Below are 25,469 nucleotides of genomic sequence, written 5' to 3'. Positions count from 1 at the left end.
TGTTACAAACTTCAATAATATCTTGGGGCTAAAAATGGTAGACAGACCCTGTTCATGTTGTGGTAACGATAGCAGACTGTCGTGTTTCACAATAATCTGGTTCCTGAATCCATAGTTGTCTGTTATGCAGTCTATGGTTTGCTTTATGCTTTGAAGCACAGGTACTCGTCTCAGAAAAAAATCCCATATACCTTGATATAACAATTATGTTATATTAAGGTATATAGGATTTTATTTTTCTGAGACAAGTACCTGTGGCTTCAAGTCGTGTTTCATGACATTCAGCACCAAATGATTTACAAAATATTTCATAGTAAGGTCTTGCAAATTAACTGTTGGATATAAAGAAATCCAGTATACTCCTGAAATATCCTTATGGTTAAACAAGACATTCTTTGCATAACTTGAAATACTATTATATTTTAATAATAATTTTGTTAACCTAGTTAATGTCAGACTTGACAAATGTTATTTGGTAATGATTTATATATGTATGAGATCTCCAAAATGTTAATTATGTGTTCAATGATTCAAAAGAATAAAACAAATATATGTAAAAGAGAATGTTTTATGACTTGAATATTAATTACAGCATGTTATATTTGACACGTGACATCATTTTACACTTACGTCCGTCATATAGTTGGGCCAAATTATACTAAACTTATCATCCATGTAGAAGTTAAGGAACTGTTGAGTTTAATAGTTCACCATTTATAATTACGGTTGTAATTGTTTGACCATTTTTTGTTGTTTTTGTACTTCGGTTCAACCTTCTTTCTTGTAACGAGTATACTAAGAGAAAAAAAATGAGAAAGAAAATAATAAAAAATGCTATTAACCACTGGTGTTCAGAGCCTTAAGTGTGAATACCTGTAGTTTATAGGAATAAAGTGGCGGTTTGGATAATATACCACTGGCTTTTTAAGTTTACCTCAACCTGAGAACATACTATAAAAACTAAGTTATAATTAAAAATGTATGGTCGGTTCAAGGAACCAAGAAGTTAATCTTATGTAGAGGTGAATAGATTTACCTAGGACATCAGCGTTGCCCTACAGGTATTCTTTGAGGAAAACTCTTCATGCGATGATCTTAACTCTTCAGGGCATATTTATTTACACATTTCAGTTTATATATGCAGTGCACCAGGATCTTTATTCGGTTTAAATGCACTACAATCTTCATTTTAACATTTGACAACATTTTGATTTCTTCACAGTTTAGATGTTGCTTTTTATGCCCCAGTCGTAGCGGATGGGGCGTCAAGTTTTACCCTTGTCCGTCTGGACGTTTGTCCGTCCGTCCGTACGTCCCAAAGTTGGGTTTCGTTCTTTAAAGTCATAAGAAACGAGTGACCGGTGAAAAATAATGTTCTTCCAATTCTTGAACCAATGCATACACACATCATAAACTTAGTCTTCTGTGCACGAATTTGTCATTTTTTTCGTGTGTTAATTTCGTATAATCGTCAAATTTTTTTCAATCGGTCAGTGGTGTTGTGGAAAATATGGCAGGTAATTAAAGCTCGTGTTTCGAAGCCGAAGTTTAACGATTGTCACCTGTTTGTCAACAATCGACAAAAAATCAACAAAAAAGCATGGAAATTGAGCACGTGTTTAACATGTGAATTCAAATAATAGTTTATTTTAAGGACATCCATGCGAATTGTGATCACCGGATTTTTACGAGATGGGTCACACTGAGCAGAAAAAGGTATAGAATCATATTCAAAACAGTGTGGTCCTGGCCATTGATTGGCGACCTAAATTATCCCATTGACTGGGACAGATTAGGTAAACGTTTGTCGATAACAATCATTTCTCACTATGTACTTGTTAAAGACACTGAATCTGTGGGGTCACCAGAGAATCTCAACACCTAAAAAAAGCAATTCGAAAAACGAATCCGGAATAATACGATGTGTTGATTTATATCAATAATATAACTCAAAACATAAAGGTTATTCCTGAATAATTTTTCGAATTATTTTATTATTAAAGGCGTTAAGAACCTTTGGTGACCCCACAGTTTAAATTCTATAATAAGTAAGAAGTGAGCAATGGTCGTTACAGACAAACGTTCACCTAATCTGTCCCAGTCAATGGGATAATTTAGGTCGTCAATCAATGGCCAGGACCACACTGTTTTGAATATGATTCTATGTACATAAGTTTTATAATGAAAACTATCCATTGAGTTATAAAAAAAACATATGCGTATTTTTTTTTTATTTGAGGTTTCTTATGTCTTTAACTTTAGTATGCCTCAATCAAATCAAATGTTATGAAACTTATACAAAATGCTTATTGCCTCTAAACACAGATAAAGTTTGAGATTTGGTGGCGTCACTTACTGTTCTTGAGTTATGCCCCTTTAAAATGGAAACAAATTGCTGAATTTTTCGTTTTTGTTCTTTAACTTTAGTTTGACTCAACCAAATGTTATGAAACTTATGCACAATTCTTATAACAACATAATACAGATCAAGTTTGAATTTTTGTGGTGCAGTCACGTTTACTGTCTTAAAGTTATGCCCCTTTACAAATGAAAAAAGTTGCTGAGTTTTTCGGTTTCGTTCTCTTGATTAAATTTGCCTCAACCAAATGTCCTGAAACTTATGCACAATACTTATTACAACAAAATTCAGATCAAATACACATTTGGATAGCATTAACTTTAAATTACCATCCTTGAGTTATGTACCTTTGTAACTTTTATATGTCCCATGGACACATTACCCATTTATTTCTTATTTACCACACACCAATATTTACCATATACGGTACCACAATCTCTTCGGTTATTTGTTTTAGTTTAACATTGGTATTTTTGGTCTTTATACAATAATTTTGTGTAGATAGCAGATCTTTTATACCTCCTATGGAATGTACTTATTGGGACTTTGAGCGATGTAGAGCTTTGGTAGATGACCCGGACGCTATGTTTACTCGGAACTGTATGCACATCTCTAAATGTCGTGTTTAACATTAGATGTAATACCCATGGTTGCAAACTCTTTGGTTATACCCCATATATCCTTTCATTCTCTTTCAACATTTCGTTACAGCTCGAGCGTTACAGGCGCTTCCATGGTAATGCGATGATACATTGATTGTCTACATGTTTTGTTCGTTCTATTGAAACGATAAGAAAACCTGGTAAAAGTTTGTTCTAACTGTTATTCTTTAATCCGTAGGTACACTTCAGGTCAAGTGGAGATTTAAAGAAAACACAAACACCTGCCGTGATTAATTACAGTTGTAAGATAATAGCTGACCGTTAAACTATCGTTGTAAAGAATGCCGTCATTCACGATGATTCGTTTCGTATTGTTAGTAATCTATGGTGCGTACGCCCAAGGGTAAGTGATACCTGGTAAAGGGTCAGACGATGAACGCTGTAATCTTAGGTTTTATGTTCTCTATGTTTCTGTGCGATTGCACCTTTGATAACAAACTTAACAATTAAAGAAAATGATACGTCTTGAACCTTGAATAAACCACCAGTACATGTTTTGCGTGATAAAGTACAGATAAAGACATCTCTTGTATTTGACGATCAAAGAAAACGTTCCGGCTCATCACATACAACGCAAAGTTTCTAATTTCTTAAGTTAATTCTAATTGTCATCATTAAATGAGTATAAAATATATAAATCTGTACTGTTAAAACATTCAAAATGCCTCCCATGAGCCTGAATAAATCATTGCCAACTATTTTGTCAGTTAAAGTACGAATAGGATGATGGTGAATGAAGAAGAAACTGGCCTGTTATACAGGTCGTACATTTCTATGATAAAAGTATTTATACTAAATCTGTTGGATGCGTTCTGTTTGATATTTTTGTTTGGGAGAATTTAGTGTTTAGTTGTGACTGGCTATGAACTAGCTTTCTGTAAATTCGAGTACTCTGGAATATGTTTTTTTGTATATTTTGTTTTTTTACTTCTTATGAATCGCGACATCCCTAGTGATCTTTACAGTTTGTATTTATATGAAAATAAGAAAAAGTGCTATGGTTGCCAATATGAAAACTCTCCACAAGATACCAAATGACACAGAAATTAACAACTAGAGGTCACCGTACGGACTTCAATAATGCCGGAGCAAAGCCCATACATATCGCATGGTTAGGCCCCGAAATGACATGTAAAACTTTACTGAAACGAAAAAACTGAATGTATGTAAGTGCCTGTCCAGTCAGGAGCTTGTAACTCGGTTGTAGTCGTCGGTTTGCTGTCTGTCATTTGTTTTTCGTTTTTCGTTTTTTTTTTCGTCTGAAATGCGTCTTCGTCTGTTTCAAAACGTTTACCAAAAGCAAGTTGCAAACGAAACTATGCATTCGTTTACAATTATTAAGATTATGGACATAAGTTCTAGCCTTCAATAAATATTAGAATGGGGCACACAAGAAATAAATAAACACCTACACTGTAGACAGAATTTATCATAGAAATTTCATATAAGTGTATAAAACAGATTAATGTATATATGCCCGATCATTGACTTTGTGCTACAGGATTTTTTAAATCAGAATATCGAATGTTATAAATTTTGTCTTATAATGCGTTAAACAATTACATGCAAGTATATTCCATTGGTTTTTGCAGCGTGTGATAGTACTTTTCATCACTCATTCCAATATGACATTGAAATTTCCAGTTACCATACATTGTCTTCTGAAAATCTATCGAATTTGATTTCACTTGTAGCATATATTAAAATAGATAATGAAACTCATTAAAAAAATGGTCACGTGAACAATATAACATATTGACCTTCAAACAGATTATAATCTTAATGGTATTTTTGAACGCTGTGTGTTTGATGAACGGTCGTACCTTGAAAGTGACCTGTCTATAAATGATTAAATCATTCACAATAAATTAATTCCATATCCACAATAAGAAAACAGAACACGTAAAACCAACTTAAAGGACTCTATGAGGAACACAGAAAGTCATATTACATGACTAAAAGAGGCACACATAAAACAACTTAAAGGAATCACTAAGAGGAAGACATTAACATAACTTGATTTGCTATAAAGTCACGTGCCATCAGCTACGGCCGAGATCAGTTTGATAATTTGTATAGACATCGTTATAAGTGACTAGCCCCTTTAGTATATAGAAAGTCCCTGAAGGAACATTAAAAAAAAATTCAATGCCAAAGAGGAAAGCACGCAGAAACACCTTCAACGATTTAAAAAAGAAAAACCAAACTGAAATGGCTAAAAGAGAAACACATCAAACTTACTTTAATGACTCAATGAGGAAGACATAAAGACAACTGAAATAACCAAAAGAGAAACACACAAAACAACTTAAATGGTCTAAAGAGGATCACATAGTCAATCACCCAATGAGGAAAACATAAAACAACTTCAATTATCTAAAGAGGAACACACAAAACAACACAAAGTACCCAAAGAGGAATATACAAAACAACTTCAATGACTTAAAGAACACATTAAACAACCTAAATAATTCAAAGAGGTACACATAAAAACAACTTAAATGACCAAAAGAGAAATACATATAAACAACTTAAATGACTCAAAGAGGACTGCATAAACTCAGCTCAAATAGCCTGAAGTGAAACACATAAAAATAACTTAACTTACCGAAAGAGAAACTGATAAAACAACTGAAATAATCGAAAGAAGTACACATATAAAAAACTTAAATGATTGAAAGAGGAACACATTAAAACAACTTAAATGAATAAAAGATGAAGAATTAAAATCTCCTTCAATGACTAAAAGAGGAACACATGAAACTATTCAAAAGACTCCAAAGGGCACTAACAACAACTTAAATTACACAAAGAGGAACACTACACAAATTAAATAACTCAAACAGGAACATAGTACAACAGAAATGCACCCACAAACGAGTTTAGCCACCCCACAAATTAATGTACCTGTTCCAAGTCGGGGTTTGAAATTTAATGGTAGTCATTAGTTGCCGTCTGTTATATTTGTTTTTCGTTTATAAATCATTCTATTTGTTTTTTTAGTTTGTTTCACATTTAACATGTCTAAGTCTTATATAGTTGACTGTAGGGTATGGGTGTCGCTCACTTCACTGTTGAAACCAAGTTATTTGGACTCTGTTGGCTTGTTTTCTTTGGGAATCATACCACATCTCCTTGGGATTTATTTTGATTTTGTCATCAGTAAAATAAAATCAAACTAAATATTACATTAAATTGATTAGATGTATACTGAATGATATTTTTAGTCTTAGTGCAAGTTTTTTTTTAAGTTGTTCTTGGTTTTTAACTATCTGTCAGTTACTGCAGGTACTATCAGATCTTTATTTAATGTCCTTTTTGTTGTAGGGATGAACAAGCACCTGGCTACGTCCAATCTGTGTTTTTGTCAGAAGTATTTCTGCATTGTATCCATCTTATGAGTTAGGCCCTTTTCAACAGATTTCTGTAGATTGTTCTTATGTTGTACTGAAACTCTACTGTCCCAGGTTAGGGGAGGGTTGGCACCTTCAAACCTTCAAAACTTTTGTAATTTATATGATTTGAATAAGTTAAACTTAAGTTAGAGTGCTGAAAGCAAAATGGGATGGACAGACGAACAAAAGGCAACCAGTCATTGGTAACATTTTAATGCCCCCTTTGCCTAGTGATGGGGTCATAAAAATGAGTAAACAGTTTTAAGGCAAACACTATGTATAAACTGAAGGGCTCATAGCTGAAACTGTTTTCTGTTTTTGTAATAACTGACAATTTCCAGGTTGACACCTCACCAACGACATTCACTAAAAAGGTGTTCTTATATATTTTTTAATTCCTTTTTACAAGTATAATAAAGTTTTTTTAAACATATTGCACACAAGTGGCATGAAATATCACATGACTATATAAACATACTAACATTTTAAATTCAGTTCTAATAAAATAAGGAAACATAATCAGTACTGTGAAATATCCTGCCTCATCATTTCAAAAGATGCCAGTGATTTTCATGATAAAAATTCTAAAATTTCTAAATCAGAATAAGATATTGCTTCTGTAAGAAAACTTATACAAATCTGCTGAAACATGAAACAATAGAATGTTAATCGTCAACATAATTTGTAATCAGTATCCCTCTTAAACGAAGATTTAAAGGCATAAGGCTTGTATGTTAATATCAGGAAGTACTACAGAGTAAGCAAAGTTCATTCAAATAAATCAAACTTGATAATGAAAAAGATCCTTTTAAATTTTCAAATATTCAAAATATTTTGTGCATTCTTGTTTTTTAATTAAACAAAATCTTGAATCCAAATCATTTCAAGAACTTAGCCATGGGCAGTTAATATAAACCTTTTGTATGTTGCTTATAAATTGTCTGTTAAACAAAACATATCAAAATAAATGTATTTTTTTCTGTGAAAATTTAAAATACTATGTTTAAACACAGTATAGCAATATATCAGGCATATGATTAATTGCAATCAACTATATTTACAAGGATGAAGCACAAGAATACTCTAACAAGTAACTGTGACTCATATAACTGTGCCCAAAAATATTAATTTTGTGTATGAAATACAGTCATCAAAACCATTATTAAATCATTAAGAGTAAATTCTCAAAATTGTTTATTTTCATATGTTAAAATTTCTTTGGAATATAACCATCAATCAAATTCTCATACTTCTAGTTACAAGGGAGATAATCACATGAATACAGAAGCCCAAAGATAGCAAACAAATTCTAAGTTTTAGTCACTGCCCTTTTTTCTGAGTTTTTAATCCAGGATTCAGCCTTTTTTTGGGCTAATGTTTTTATTTTATAGATATTATAAGTTTAAATATAATATTTATATCTATATTTAAGTAATGAAATATAATACAAAACTTACAGAACATGTTATATGTGTGACTTCACAAGGTATCAAGTTTTACTTACAGTACAGTATTATCAGAGTTGTGTTGCAATCAGAGTTGTGATAATAATGAAGATTAGCACTTACAAGGGTCAAAGTTCAAAGGTATAAAAATTAAGACAATTCCTGGCATTACTGCATGAAATTGACAAAACCCATTATTCAAAGCCAATGTAGTATATATCCTCTTTTAATCTTTTTCTATTCAAATTATTTGGAGCACAATGCAAGTGATATTTCACTGGTGTTGGTCATAATTTGCTCAGTTGTAGAGAGAAAAAAGTCATCCACATCATAATGTTTTTACTGGCAGTAGTAGTTCACTTCATCTGTGTCAAAAAAAGTTTGGGAAATCACAAAAAGTTGAAATTAAAATGATTGTATTAATCAGTCACAGTGTTCATATGGGACAAATTTATAAAATAATCAGAATTTATAAAAGATTGCTAAAAATACAAAATTAATACAAAAATCTCCATAAAAACTAAAATTGATAACAAAATACATGAAATTTATAAGAGTCAAGTACATATATGTATTCATATCTAAAATATCAACAATATTATTCTATAATAAAGTTATTCTATAATAAAGTAACTAAAACAGTATTATTCTATTTCAATCACTAAAAATGCTCACATATTTGAAATAAAATAAATACAAAATTCTGTCATTATCAAATATTCACACAAATCCAGAATAAAAATTTCAGGTCAAAATTTGTCATGTAGTCCTTGAATATTGTCTAATGTCAATGTATACTTGGAATATACAATTTTAAAATAGTTCCCATGGCAACTGTTTACTTACTTTCATATTTTTCAGTGTTTGTTTCTGTTGTACCAGATTATTACCTATTTTTTATATGTTCTTCTGAAAAAAGGTAAAAACTTGTTTCACCTCAAATTAGTATTTTTTACAAATGAGCATCAACTATTTGACACTGGACATTATGCAAACAATCAATTAGCAGAACAGGGGGACATCCTTTAATCTCATATTTTTTTTTTAATACTTTGAACAAACAACAGCCACTTATTTTACAAAAATGGCAGCTAAAGAATTGGAGTCACAACATTAACAGTACTGATGTAAATAGTCTTCTTGTCTTTTGTCCTAATTCTGATGTGATTAACTTAGATAAATAAAACCACTATTATAGGACACAATTAATCTTTCTAATTTATTAAGTTTACAAAATATATAGGACACCATAACACATGACAACATCAAAATCTTTAGACTAGATTTCAAGATTTTTCATTTGTTGTCTACTATTTACATAAGTATTTATTTGACTCAAAGATTACCAATAGCATGGACAAAACTATACTGGAAATCACAACACCTTACAACATCAAAATCTTAAGACTAGATGTCAAGATATTTCATTTATTGTCTAATTACAAAACAACGATTAATTTGACTGGTGACTGACTGTCTCTGAAAAACAGCATGGACAAAAATACAACATTTTACAACATCAAAACCTTATGACTAGATGTCAAGATATTTCATTTGTTGTCTAATTACTAAACAATGATTTTAAATTTGATAGAAGACAGACTGTCTCTTAAAACAGAGTCAACAGAGCACAGACAAAAATACAATACCTTACAACATAAAAATCTTAAGACTAGATGTCACAGTACTAAATGAAAGATTCATTTATGAAGTCAAACAAACCTATTGTCAGATCGCTCACAATGTTCCCCATGCTTGTGTCGGTTGCTGTAAATTCATGATAATTGTCTTACTTAAGGAGTGGTTTCCCTTTGACAAAAAAAAATGTAGATGGACTTTTGAAAGATATGGCAAGAGATACTTTTCTAAAAAAAAACACTGCTTCTTTTTGTTTCAGAATTGTAGTTTCCAGAATTATTAAAATTGTTTGTAAAAAACACAGGTCATACACTTTTAAGCACACATCAAAATATATGAATAATAGATGTATTGTATTACTATTGCAACATCTGTACCATTAAACCATTAAAATGTTTAAATGTTCAACACTGGAATTAATCAATATAAAATATGCAATATCTGTGCATTTAATACAGTAATAATTCACTGAATGTCATAAAAATCATTTATAAACCAATGTTTACATTCCTTGAACAAAGAAATTAATTCTTCAAAAGCAGGAAACATATTTTACTATCTAAGGATAGTACGTTTATAGGACTACTTGATGTTAGCCCTAAAAAGTATTGAGATAAATTATGTAAAAAATCGAAAACAAGATAAAGGTAAAACTCATCTTTTTGATCCTAGGAAGGTAAATACTGATAATGCACATGCACATTTATTTAAACTACAAAGAAAGTGAAATGCTCAATCAACTGTCATCTAGAATGTCTTTTATTATATTGGATTACCTGCTTTATCTATAAACCATGTAATTTTTCATTGTTGTTCACAAAGGTATTGAGTGAAGAGGCTATCAAGCATACTTAGTGCATAGTTACTTACAATGTAAGCACAAATTGTTGTAAATCATCAATGAAAACGATTTAATGCAGAACTTTAAATCATCTTTTTTTTTTGTCATTTATTATTTATTTCACTCAAAATTTTCAAATTTAAATAACTGATTTTTCTGCTTCTATGTAATAACCTTAAGCTTCCTTTCTCTAAATAAAGTGATCTTGTCTTTGAAACATGGACTTTCAGAAAGACATTCTTTTAGATCATATGACATTATTTGCTGGGGGAAAAAAATAATGTCTGGAAAGCAAGCAGTTTTCAAAAAACTATTCAACAAGAGTTCATATTACACAGATAAGATTTTTAACTTTCAATTAGCATAATTCCCAAAGGTTTCAGTCCATTTTCAACATTGACTCAGCTGCAGATTTTGAAAGATGGGTTGCAGTCAGTATCTATTCACTACAAACTTGACTAGTCAAGTGGTAAATCAAAAAGAAATCACTTTGAATATTTACAGTAAGTTGCAAGCAAAGGATAAACAAATCAAAATTTTACCAATTTCTATTTTTTATACCATACCAAATTTCTTCAATTATGCCATGAGAGACTAGTAAAGTATTGTATATTTTGAAACATTGTGTGCTTATATTAATATCATTTGTTTTATACATGACTTCAAACATATGATTTACTTGTGTCCAATCCATAAGGCATTTGACCTTGATTAAATAATATATATTTAAACAAATACCAATCCACAATAGTATTTCTAATCATACCATGTTTTACAGTATACCAGTATTAATACCAATCCACAATAGTATTTCTAATCATACCATGTTTTACAGTATACCAGTATTACAACCAATCCACAATAGTATTTCTAATCATACCATGTTTTACAGTATGCCAGTATTAAGGATACAGCAATCTTTTAAATTACATTAATCTCAATATGTTTTGAACTAACATATAATTGGCAATTGCATCATAAAGTATCATATAAATAAGGTTTTATATCTTTTCTTGATAAAAATAAATATTGGGACATATAATAAATATAAGATAAGAGTAAATTGCACATCAATTATGCTTAATACACCAATTTTAAGTTATCTGCTATTAAAGGAAACAAAATATACATCTGTAACAGAAAACAATGGCTATCACAAGTGAATGATTTGCAAATACCAGTCAACCCTTCGCAAAGCTGAGGTCAAATCATTCCCAGTAAATCCCAAGGACTTCAAATTGCTGTATACATTAATGGAATTCATGATTAATTTGAGATCATCAATATATTATTCACTACGCTAAACTACATTGAGCTAAATAACATTTCTATTGAAACATTCTTCAAGCACTTGAAATCAGAAATAAATACAACTTAGCACTTATTGTATGCCTGACAATATATATATCTCTAAATTCATTAACATCAAATGACACCATTGAAAGACAGATTAAAAGTTTCTAAAGTAACTAAAAGCATTAAAAATTTGTATCTGATCAGAAACAACATTTAAAATAGCATCATGATTGTGTCAGTTGACAATACTGGTATTTGTCCCTCTCTTAAGGTTAAATCAACCTTTCAAGGTCATCAACCATTGATATTCTGTCTTCCAGACTTTGATAACAGTTTGACCGTACTATGATGTGTAACCTCTATTTCAACTGGAGAAGACTGTTCCCATGGTTCTCCATCTACTTGCATTGGCACTTTTCCTTTCAGTATAGTTATCTGTTAGGACAAATAAAGTCATAATTACAATTGTAAAATTTAAATTGAGAAAGGAAATATTTCAAAGTGACAACAACCCGACCATAGAGTAGACAGCATTATATGTTCATTATATGTATAACTTTCTTGCCTTTGTCAAATAATAAATTTCGATGACCAAATAAAAGAAACAGGGTTCCAATGTTCACTGTTAATGCATAAATTTTATACGTCAAAGGGCAATAACTCCAATACATTTTGTAGATTGAATGTTACCTTTTAATGCAACATATTTTATATGTCAAAGGGCAATAACTCAAATATATTTTGTAGATTGAATGTTACCTTCTAATGCAACATATTTTATATGTCTAAGGGCAATAACTCCAATATATTTTGTACAATTGTATGTGTGAGAGCATTATCATTTATATTTTCAAGGGGCATATCAGATCTCAGGTGAAAAAAGGTAATAGAGCCCTGATTTTTTAACTCACCCAAGACATTGCATAGCACTTATAAGACCATTTCAACACACTCATGGATTTAAATTATATTACCAAGAGGCATAATTCATACTGTGGATTCATTATTATCCTAGGGGTACCAATTTTCATGAATTTGATTGGTACAGGGGGAATCTCTATACAGGTAAAACTTAAATATACACCTAAAATGTATTTCCAGATATGCTGATTTGCAATCACAGCTCTTAATAGAAATCTTCAAGGGAGCATTGATAGATATTTAATGTGTTGTCTAATGGTTTGAGATGAAGAAATAAACTTTCAGAACTACCTGGATTGTTTTGACAGAACGAAAGTTCCAAGGGTTGGAACAGTTTTGTTTAGGGAAAACTGTTTACAGTAAAAGCACATAAAAATTGATGAATACAATCCTCAACCCTTCTCCCTTTATATACAAATTTTTGTTCCTTTACATTCATTTCTATTTTGATTTTCATACAATATTTAAAACAAACCTTAACTTTCTTTGCCTGACCCAATCTAAGTGGCTGTGCCAAGCCCACTTGTAACTGTGCTATGTGGAATGAAGAATACAGTCCCATTACTTCTAATAAGCCATCATTATAACTACAAATGATAAAAAAATATAAATTAAATAGTGTTAACAATACACAATTTTTTTATAAACATTTACATAATGAATTGCATAGTTTATACTACTTTCTACTGTTATATATTTAGATATATATGTTTTATATATTATGTGTAATTCAGTTTGATATGTTTTACGGAATTGTACAAGTGATGTCCAGAAACGCCTTTTTGTTTAATGCTCTCTCTTTTATTGCTGTTAACGTAAGATGTGTTTTTGTTCATGAGCTAGTCACAATCCCAAAACTAAGACGAGGCTATATCATTACACTACAGAAATGTAAAAATCAACTATAAGTTTGAGAAAATCCTTTATTAACCATCAAAACAATCAAAATATTAATCATCAGATGTTGAAATATAAAATTGTAAAATCTCCTACAATACTTTTTTGTTTTATTAAGGTTTAAGACCCCTTCTGTAGCCATTTTGTATGAATTTTTCAAACTTCAATTGTATCAAAACTAAAGATATAATGAATAATAGAGATAGGCCATTTAGTACATATACCAAGGGGAAACTTGATGAAAAGCATTATTATTTATTGTTTCATTGCATTTAATAGAAAAAGAGTATTTTGTGGCAAATAAACCAAAATTTTTATAGAAAATCCACAGCCTTTGATACAGAGATTTTTGTTATAAAATTTGAAACATAGATTACTCACTTGCTTTTCTATGATGTGCTAGTGTTTATTTTTGGCAAAAAGTTCTAAGCAACCTGTAAATTTCAAAATACCTCGTGCTAAGTCACTAAAGTCAAGCGCACCCTAAAAGGTGTACTTGATTTGGTCCATATTTTAATTTGTTTTAACCAATCGCTACACTTGTTTTAAGGAAATTAATGCTAGCACTGCATGCAAAAATCTTATATATATCAATCATGAAATTGCCAAATAAGAGAGTACAAGGATAAATGCTGTGCATTTTCTATAAAATTTCCATATGTTTACCATTGATTCAACACAAGGGTACATAATCCTTAAGCAATAAAATAAAGTAACCTGTTGAAATGTTTTCCTTTCAACAGACATAATAAACTTTTGACACAGAGATATGTCTTGCCTGTATTTAATTGGAACAACACAAGACCAATGTTGAAATTTAAATGGTTACACATTAACCTGTAAACAACTCAAAAGTTTTGTAGTCAGTTGAACATGACAGAGGGTATAGGACCAAGATTTCTAAGATGTCTCCATGAAAAACAGATGTGCCAATGCTAAGTATACAGCTGCAAACCAGATATCATTGTTTTGCCACTAGTGGTAACCCTTTAAATGGCATAATCAGAAAGTGTAACAGTAACATATAAATCAAACAAAAGTTTCAAAGTAAATGGACCAAGGCCGTATGGTGACCCATAGTTGTTAATGTGTGTGTGTCATTTTGGTCTTTTGTGGATAGCTGTATCATTGGCAATCATACCACATCTTCTTTTTTATATTACATGACTGAGGGTGCAGGGCTAAATAATCTCCATGGAAGTGAGATGTGCCAATGCTAATATAACTACATACCATACATTAAATACTATCATTTCTGGTTCCCCTTAAACAAGTTTAACCTTTTGAATAACAAACATATAGACATACAAAGTTATTGACCTCACCCCCCCCCCCCCCCCCCCCCAATGTTAGGATATGTAAAACTGTTACCAACATATTTCTATCTGATTTGCCTATCTATTACCTCATGTGTAAACTTGGCCACTGACTCAAAAACTTTATATCAAAGCCCTTCAAACTGTTATTCAGTTAGTGGGTTAATTAGCCAATGTTTATGGATGTATTTAATAGTATTTAACTAAAGAAGGGGCATTTTTAGCATCTAAATTGTATTCTAGTAGAAGCTAGGAAGTACAGATTTTCTTCACGCTCTCACCGTAACTATTTTGGATTTATACGTACTATATGAACTTCCGGTTTAAAGGAAATACAACTTTCACAGTTGTTATTCTTGATTTTGACTTATTTTAACACTTTAAAGCATTTTCAACTTTACTTTAAGATAGAAAACAGGTTTCTCCATGAAAATACTGCTAGCCATCACACAGGATTTGAAATAACTGATTTCCATTAAATATTTTCAAGCAGTTACAAAATTTCTTTTCCTGAATTCTGGTAAGAAAAAAGGGGTGCAGATTTTATAAGCCTGATTATGGTAATATGAAACAAACAAGCAACAGAACCAATCGACAGACAAAAATCCCTTGAATACTTCAAATACCCAGACTACATTGGGCTAGGTCATAGACTGAAACTGCTTCACCTCAAAAACAAATAAAAAGTGCACTTAACAAATCTCACAATTATTCTTAATACTCTGAATCAAAAGTAGTCAACATAACCTGACAGATTCAATCTGATAACACAAATAATGCACTTAAAAATATAAACAAAAAATATCAAATTCAATCCTAATAATGTCATTTACTTGGAGAGAGCTAATTGAATAAGCCAATTTATTTACAAAGATGTTGGGAAGAATACTTCAAGATAAAAATATGCAGTTAAAATTCCCATTTTCTCACCCTAGAATCATGGGAACTAAAAAAAACAACAGCTTGCTAGAAATAATGACAGATTAAGGCTGATTCTAGTGCTAAATGTTTACAACTTTGAATCTGTTTATTCTAAATTATTTACATTTAAAAGCATTTACATGTTTATTTGACAATCTTTGTTACAGATATTTTCTGTGTCACTCAACATTTTCTTCAGAATTGCTATGTAAAAAAAAATTGTACTTCAACATAAATTAATGTACTTCATCTGCAACTTTGCAAAAATTCCTGCCAAAGAAAACCTTAAAGAGTTTAAGGATATTGTGCATGTGATCTCAGATACCCCCTCTCATACCATAATTAACAGTACATGCCAACTATTAAAATTTATATTTAGTTGTACAAATGTATATTGTTGTTCAGAAAAGACTGAAAAGTAAAAAAAATGTTTTCCCTTTCATGTTGACATTGAATTATTCTATAAAGCCACCTATAAAACAGCAGCCTCTAGCTTTTTATATAGCTCATACTCATTCTGAAGAGTAACACATATATATTGCTTCCACATTGATAATTGATTTGTTAAAATCCCTTTTAAAGATGACTTTTTCACTTCTTCAGAGTCAGAGAAAATTAGTCAGACAATCTTGACAAATCAATTGCTAAATCAGTAACAAATTTAAACACATACATGTAACAAAGCATCTTTTTAGAACAGATAATTTTGAATTTGTGATTACTAACCTTGGAACTGCCAATCTTCCATTTTCAGTTTCTGTTCCCCATGGTTGACACCCTCCTCCCCAGCTAGGAATGTTCAGTATAACAACACCTTCAATATCTGGTAAATGCAATACTCTGCCATCTAACTCCAACTGAAAACAAAAGCATAGAAAAAGGTATAAGGACTAGATTTCATCATAATTATCAGTTACCTCTTAATAAAAACTGTGCCACATTCAAATAAAGCTTTTCTTTTTCCAAATTGTACTGCTGCTTTGAAAAAACATTAAGGACCAAGATAACAGTGTACAAAATATTGTTAAATTAATTCACATATGCTTTTTTCAACTCCATCCGGGGAAGGCAAAAATATAAGTTCGTTTATGCAGGTAATTTCTGTCCATCTTAAATTAAGTTGATGAAGTTGCCATCAGGGAATTTTAATTTATACTTTTAATTCTGGTTATTCAGGCGGAAATCTTCGCAAATTGCACCACAAGGACATGAAGGAATAATATTCAGATTGTCTTGAAATGTCGAATAAGGTGAGAAAATGAGTCAAACTAGGTATGATTCATTCTCATTTGATGAAATGTAATGAGAACTTTATTTTTTGTTCTGCCTTCTGATGTTTGGCACTGTGTCTGTTGCCATCAAGTTTACTTGATCATCACAAAATTAAATTATCTACAGAATTCATATTATTTGAACAACTTTAAAAAGTCCTCTTAGAAAATAAGCAAGTTCATCGGTTTATAAACATGTGCTAAAAATGAAGAAAAAAAACCCCAACACCACTTGATGCTGTATTGGTTAAATAGAAATGGTAAAGAGATTAATCTAAAATAGTTACACCCAGTTTATATTGTGTACACCCACCTTAATTTTCTTATGAAGGTTACAGCACTCTCTTCCTACCACATCTTTGGTACCAAATGCTAAATAACATAACTGAAAAGAAATAAAAACTCTAAAAATAAACAACATGGAATGAGCTCAGTGTATACTTAATAACAAACTAGGTTTTGTATATTTTAAAAGGCATTTTTCACTCTTATTTTGACCTGCAGCATTCTATGGCTATCTTTTTATCTAACAAGGACCATAACTCATGAACAGCAAAAACGAAAATCAACAATACTTAACTTGACCTTAAAAACAGCATATAATAAATGTAAAAGCATTGGCTAAACGGTTTATAAATATAAATGCATAGATACAACACTTAGTACAAATTTCCAATATATCAATGACCATAACTCATGAATGGCAAAAACGAACCAGATGCTCCGCAGGGCGTAGCTTTATACGACTGCAGAGGTTGAACCGTGAACGGTTGGGGCAAGTATGGACACAACATTCAAGCTGGATTCAGCTCTAAATTTGGATTGTGATTAAATAGTTGACACAGGATAGGTTTCTGACACAGAATGAATGTGTTCTAATGAACTTAAAATTTTTGTTTTCTCTTAGAGCAATTCACTATGCTGTTGAATATTAATCCTCTCAAAAAAATGTTTGAAGAAATTTTCTTTTTATTTATGAAATTTCAAATTGAACCCAATTTTTTAATCATATCCCCCTTTCCCTTATTCCAAAACTAATCTCAATTAAAATATTCTAATGGAGTTTGCAACAAAAACTACTCATTTAAATACATCATAAAATATTAAGATGTAAAAAAACTGCTTGTTATCACTGACTGGTAAAGATTATTTAAATTTATCAGTTGGTAGTAAAAAGTGAATATACATTGTATATTGTATAAAACAAAGATTTAAGTTGATTCTGGACAAAGAAAGATAACTCCAATTAAAAAAAATTCTTGTAATAAGGTATTTCTTGCTTACTATTCTGGACAAAGAAAGATAACTCTAATTGAAAAAAAAATTTGCTATTTCACAATATTTTGAAATTAGATATTTCTTGCCATTGCACAATACTGTGCAATTGAAAAGACTTGCTATTGCACAATACTTAATATAATAGCTTTAGATCCTGATTTGGACCAACTTGAAAACTGGGCCCATAATCAAAAATCTAAGTACATGTTTAGATTCAGCATATCAAATAGGCCCAAGAATTTAATTTTTGTTAAAACCAAACTTAGTTTCATTTTGGACCCTTTGGACCTTAATGTAGGCCAATTTGAAAACGGGACCAAAAATGAAAAATCTACATACACAGTTAGATTTGGCATATCAAAGAACCCCATTTATTCAATTTTTGATGAAATCAAATAAAGTTTAATTTTGGACCCAGATTTGGACCAACTTGAAAACTGGGCCAATAATCAAGAATCTAAGTACATTTTTAGATTCAACATATCAAAGAACCCAACCGATTCATTTTTTGTCAAAATCAAACTAACTTTAATTTTGGACCCTTTGGACCTTAATGTAGACCAATTTGAAAACATGACCAAAAGTTAAGAATCTACATACACAGTTAGATTCGGCATATCAAAGAACCCCAATTATTCAATTTTGATGAAATCAAACAAAGTTTAATTTTGGACCCTTTGGGCCTCTTTTTCCTAAACTGTTGGGACCAAAACTCCCAAAATCAATACCAACCTTCCTTTTATGGTCATAAACCTTGTGTTTAAATTTCATAGATTTCTATTTACTTATACTAACGTTATGGTGCGAAAACCAAGAAAAATGCTTATTTGGGTCCCTTTTTGGCCCTTAATTCCTTAACTGTTGGGACCTTAACTCCCAAAATCAATACCAATCTTCCTTTTGTAGTCATAAACATTGTGTTTAAATTTCATTGATTTCTATTTACTTAAACTAAAGTTATTGTGCGAAAACCAAGAATAATGCTTATTTGGGCCCTTTTTTGGCCCCTAATTCCTAAACTGTTGAAACCAAAACTCCCAAAATCAATCCCAACCTTTCTTTTGTGGTCATAAACCTTGTGTCAAAATTTCATAGCTTTCTATTAACTTAAACTAAAGTTATAGTGCGAAAACCAAGAAAATGCTTATTTTGGCCCTTTTTGGCCCCTAATTCCTAAAATAATGGGACCAAAACTCCCAAAATCAATCCCAACCTTCCTTTTATGGTCATAAACCTTGTGTTAAAATTTCTTAGATTTCTATTCACTTTTACTAAAGTTAGAGTGCGAAAACTAAAAGTATTCGGACGACGACGACGACGACGACAATGACGACGACAACGACGACGACGACGCCAACGTGATAGCAATATACGACGAAAATTTTTTCAAAATTTGCGGTCGTATAAAAATTTTTTTTTGTTGAGATCATTGTTTAAGTGCATATTGTTCTTAGTTATTGCAGGGTAAGGACATAAAGAGCAATTTTCACATCTATCAAAGAACATAACTCTTAAACAGTATAAGTGAAAAATACAAATATTAAACTTAACCTCTTTTTAGTCATCAGTAACAACATGATATAATTTCAAAACCATAGGTAGACCGATTTATAAGTGATTGAAGGGAAAGGTAATTAACTTTTAAGTGTCATATTCAAAACTCAAGGACCATAACTCATGAACAATATAAGTCAACATCATAAGTATCAAACTTAACCTATACTTTGAGATTATTTAGCATCTAACTTTTTTCCTTCTTCAACTGACCATTTAAGGATGCTGTCAAATTGTTTTACTGCTTTATTATATAAAAGCTTAAAATTTTGATGAAAAAATGTGACTACAACTAGATCAAATACTAGAATTAATATACCAGTACATAAACACTTAAAAATTGGATCATACAAATTAAAGAATTAGGCCATCTTTTTTATACATATTTTTTTTGTAACTTCAGGATACCATCTAAAATTACATGATGGTTTTCAATAACAACTTCTGCATTTGAAAAATTTGCTATCAGTATGAACATTAATTATGCTGTACCCTACTGCACAGTGTCAGATCTTACTCCTGATAAAGTGTTGATATGTAGGTAACATATATATCAGGTGACTGTAATGTTTTAACACTTGATGCAAAAACTTTGGTAATGTTAAATCTCAGTCATCACGCTGGGTTAGACTATGGGGATAATACATAGTTTTGTAATTAAGCATGATGTATAGGGTGTTATTGATAATAAAACACAGCCTGTCTGACAATTACTGAACAATTTGTCTTAGGTGTACCAGTGTCTAAAAGACAGGACAGGTTCATAACATACTGTAATTGTTTTAACAGTCATGAATAATTGAAGGGTTTGGTTCATAAAAACAAATAACATTCTCAAAATATTGTTTTTTCTTTAATCTTGATGGGTATATTATAATATTTCATAAGCATTTTTTTTTTCAAAAACATTGAAGTTCTTTTTGTTTGTTATTCAATTATACAAAAAAAGGCCCTTCTAGTTTTCATGCTCCCTCTTTCTGAAATGTTTAAATTTTTGGCTATTCTTACTCAATGAGAAAATATGTGCTGTACAAATGGAAATAATATTGTTTTTTATTGTATTTATCAGAATTTCAAAATGGATGACGTCACAAATATTTCCATTGATCTTTGGGACAAGAAACTTACAGACCAAAAAACAACCCAAACTTTTAATGTAACTAGAACACACCCGTGATATCGCGGGTCTGTGAATGAATTAAAGTATATAACTATGCGCTAGCCTTATTTTAGTATTAGTATACTATTGTCATCTGATAAAGTCATGCCGATTATAATATACACAGTTTTCTCTGCTTTCAAATCTAAATTTCTGTTTGAACCTGTCGGACTGGAACTTATCAATTATTGGTAATATTAATTATTTGGAAAACAAAAAATCCTGGAATGGAGTATTTTTTAATCGACAGCATTGTAATATATTAGTTATGAATAAAGTTGAATCCTTTGATTCGCTGTTTTATGTCATGCATGCCCACAAACAAATTGAAAACTGTACCTATACGCCTTATTTTTAGTCCAGATTTGTTATCTTAGAAAGTCTTACTGATTAAAATACTACAATAGGTAACAATTTGACAATTAAGTAGTGTCAATCCTGTGATTATGACCCTTGTATATAGCATATTAATCATGAATACACTGTTTGGTGGTGCACCTGTCAGATGTGGAACGCACAGATAAGGTAATAGGTAACAGGTGAATATACTATTGGTATCGGTATCGGACTCGACCCGGAACTTCCTAATTATTGGCAATATTAATTACGTGGAAAACAAAAGGGCCTGGAGTGGTGTTATTTTTAATCTACACCTTTGTACTTTATAAGTTATATATAAGTTGAATTCTTTGATTCGTCGTATTAATGTGATGACGGCTGATAAATTGGACCTCGTAATTTTAGTATTATAGATGTAACTTGCATGTAATGTTTCCTAGGCCTAAATTTGGTTGAAATTTTAACTAATGACTTTGGCAATGATGACCTATTTGAAGAAATGATTTTTTTGGTATACAGTTTCTATCGATCTATTATCAATTAACCAGATGCTCCGCAGGGCGTAGCTTTATACGACCGCAGAGGTTGAACCCTGAACGGTTGGGGCAAGTATGGACACATCATTCAAACTGGATTCAGCTCTAAATTTGGATTGTGATTAAATAGTGGACACAGCATAGGTTTCTGACACAGAATGAATGTGTTCTAATGAACTTAATTTTTTTATTTTCTCTTAGAGCAATACACTATGCTGTTGAATATTAATCCTCTCAAAAAAATGTTTGAAGAAATTTTCTTTTTATTTATGAAATTTCCAATGAGAAAAATTGAACCCAATTTTTTTAATCACATCCCCCTTTCCCTTATTCCAAAACTAATCTCAATTAAAATTTCCAATGGAGTTTGCAACAATAACTACTCATTTAAATACATCATAAAATATTAAGATGTAAAAAAACTGCTTGTTATCACTGAATGGTAAAGATTATTTTAATTTATTAGTTGGTAGTAAAAAGTGAATATACATGGTCCGAGAACACAATTAATTCGTAGTGCATTTCTTTTAGAACATAAATGAAAATAAAAAAAATCCCACCTGCGCTTTCCCAATGAAACTTTTACAGTGTGTTGTACTACTTTTGGGACAAATTATATCAAAATTATAGAAAACTTCATCGCCTCTAACTCAAAATATGGACAATTTTGTGTTTAGGGTGTCTTGAAATCTTTTGACAGCTTCCGAAGTGCTAATTTTTAACCTTTTTCAGCTGGACCAAATCACTACTTTCCTGTAAAATTCTGGACCCAAATTTTTTTACAGTGTAATTTCACCCCCCTACTTACAATTTGAGGCATTAAACTCGGAGAGATAAATTTGGAAGGGGTATAAAAATTATTGGCAAGTAACCCACTGTTAACACTAGGGACTATATTCGTGAACAACGAAAATCAAGGGACGACAATTGTGGTCTCGGACCTAATAGGATAGAAAGAGTTGACAAATCTTAAAAAAACTTGGTATGACCAAAGCTTAATAAATTATAACACTGCTTGCAAAGTTTCATAACAATAGGATATATATTATAGACACTATGTTAAATTCTATACTCATCTTTGCGTGTTAAATTTTGACGTTAAAATTGAAAAATTTCAACTATCAACATTTTGGGCTTTGAAAATTAAAATGTTGCAAAAAAATACTTTTCAAATGCCCTAATATATCATTTATTATGTACTTAAAGCAATAGAGTACTCATTTGATTTATCAGACTTAGCATAATTATTCAAAAGTCAAATTTATATCAGCCTGGGCCTAAAAATTGAGGTTTTTCAATGAAAGGGGGCCTTACATGAAGATGTAATATATTCCAGCAATTTTAAATTTGTGAAGCTTTTTGGTTATAAATAATCCTTACATATGTATTGAATGTACTTTAAATAGAAAGAAAAGTTACAAATAGCATATCATATTACTTTAAAAGGGTCTTAAGCCAAGCAAGACTGGAAAAAAATAAGGGTCAATTTAAGCCGTGCCACATATTTACATTAAAAAATGCATATTGAGGCTATAAGAAATAAAAAATTGTGTCCTTTTTATCATTTCTATACTCATGTGACATGATACAACAAATCTGAGCACAAAAAGGCTCTTGCAATTAACTTTTCTTACAGACAGTATGGTCTGATACAAAGATTTTTGCCTTTTTAATAAAAACTTGAATGCAATTTTAGTCTCAACAGGCTTATATTTAAACCACTTGCTATCCTACAGAAGAAAAGAAAGATATTATGTGAAATGGAACAGGTACATTAGACATTGTAAAGTGCTTTTGATACAAATTTAGTGAGGTCTTTATTGTAGACTTCAAATTTTATGTACCAAGAACCCCACTTTTGACTTTATCCAAACAGGGCGTTAGACAAGGGTCATTTATACAACACATTTTGTACATATTATCTGAAATAACCTTCTTTTCTGTAGATTCTGAGTTCATAAACAAGTAAAAGTACTAGATGAAGGCACATAAACACAAGTATTGACACATGAAAACCTGTCAGATAGAAAGTCAGGATGCCATGAATGCATCAATATTGAAAAAGCCTTGAAATGCCTATTTTGACCATAAAATGCCAAAATTGGTCATTTTTGCAGAAATTCTATAAAATAAAAGTTTAAATCCTTTAGTTTCATGCTATTTGACAAAGTGACACCACCAAATCATTTAGGGAAGTTGCCAAAGTTCAGATTCTATATTTACAGACTTCACCTCTTAGGTCCGAGAACACAATTAATTCGTAGTGCATTTCTTTTAGAACATAAATGAAAATAAAAAAAATCCCACCTGCGCTTTCCCAATGAAACTTTTACAGTGTGTTGTACTACTTTTGGGACAAATTATATCAAAATTATAGAAAACTTCATCGCCTCTAACTCAAAATATGGACAATTTTGTGTTTAGGGTGTCTTGAAATCTTTTGACAGCTTCCGAAGTGCTAATTTTTAACCTTTTTCAGCTGGACCAAATCACTACTTTCCTGTAAAATTCTGGACCCAAATTTTTTTACAGTGTAATTTCACCCCCCTACTTACAATTTGAGGCATTAAACTCGGAGAGATAAATTTGGAAGGGGTATAAAAATTATTGGCAAGTAACCCACTGTTAACACTAGGGACTATATTCGTGAACAACGAAAATCAAGGGACGACAATTGTGGTCTCGGACCACATTGTATATTGTATATAACAAAGATTTAAGTTGATTCTGGACAAAGAAAGATAACTCCAATTAAAAAAAAATCTTGCTATTGCAAAATATTGTGCAATTAGATATTTCTTGCTTACTATTCTGGACAAAGAAAGATAACTCTAATTAAACAAAAAATTGCTACTTCACAATATTGTGCAATAAGATATTTCTTGCCATTGCGCAATACTGTGCAATTGAAAAGACTTGCTATTGCACAATACTTAATATAATAATTTTAGATCCTGATTTGGACCAACTTGAAAACTGGGCCCATAATCAAAAATCTAAGTACATGTTTGGATTCAGCATATCAAATAACCCCAAGATTTCAATTTTTGTTAAAATCAAACTAAGTTTAATTTTGGACCCTTTGGACCTTAATGTAGACCAATTTGAAAACAGGACCAAAAGTTAAGAATCTACATATTCAGTTAGATTAGGCATATCAAAGAACCCCAATTCTTCAATTTTGATGAAATCAAACAAAGTTTAATTTTGGACCCTTTGGGCCCCTTATTCTGTTGGGACCAAAACTCCCAAAATCAATACCAACCTTCCTTTTATGGTCATAAACCTTGTGTTTAAATTTCATAGATTTCTATTTACTCATACTAACGTTATGGTGCGAAAACCAAGAAAAATGCTTATTTGGGTCCCTTTTTGGCCCCTAATTCCTAAACTGTTGGGACCTAAACTCCCAAAATCAATACCAACCTTCCTTTTGAGGTCATAAACATTGTGTTTAAATTTCATTGATTTCTATTTACTTAAACTAAAGTTATTGTGCGAAAACCAAGAATAATGCTTATTTGGGCCCTTTTTTGGCCCCTTATTACTAAACTGTTGAAACCAAAACTCCCAAAATCAATACCAACCTTCCTTTTGTGGTCATAAACCTTGTGTTAAAATTTCATAGATTTCTATTCAAT

The 25,469-nt window shown here is 31.0% G+C and overlaps 1 protein-coding gene across 1 annotated transcript in view; it reads right to left on the bottom strand.

The window, feature by feature from the left end:
• Positions 1-6,781: 6,781 nt before the first annotated feature.
• LOC134725248 (diacylglycerol kinase epsilon-like) overlaps positions 6,782-25,469 on the bottom strand; it is a 30,196-nt gene continuing 11,508 nt past the window's right edge. Inside the window, exons 7-10 of the mRNA XM_063588909.1 lie at positions 17,276-17,347; positions 16,418-16,548; positions 13,033-13,144; positions 6,782-12,071 (exon numbers count right to left, since the gene is read on the bottom strand). Coding sequence (XP_063444979.1) covers positions 11,931-12,071; positions 13,033-13,144; positions 16,418-16,548; positions 17,276-17,347 — 456 coding nt within the window. The 3' untranslated portion in view covers positions 6,782-11,930. The remainder of the gene's footprint in view (positions 12,072-13,032; positions 13,145-16,417; positions 16,549-17,275; positions 17,348-25,469) is intronic.

Source organism: Mytilus trossulus, chromosome 7 (genome assembly GCF_036588685.1).
Source record: "Mytilus trossulus isolate FHL-02 chromosome 7, PNRI_Mtr1.1.1.hap1, whole genome shotgun sequence".
NCBI lineage: Eukaryota > Metazoa > Mollusca > Bivalvia > Mytilida > Mytilidae > Mytilus > Mytilus trossulus.
Note: the sequence above shows the minus strand (reverse complement) of the source record. Positions and strands in the feature narration are given on the sequence as shown.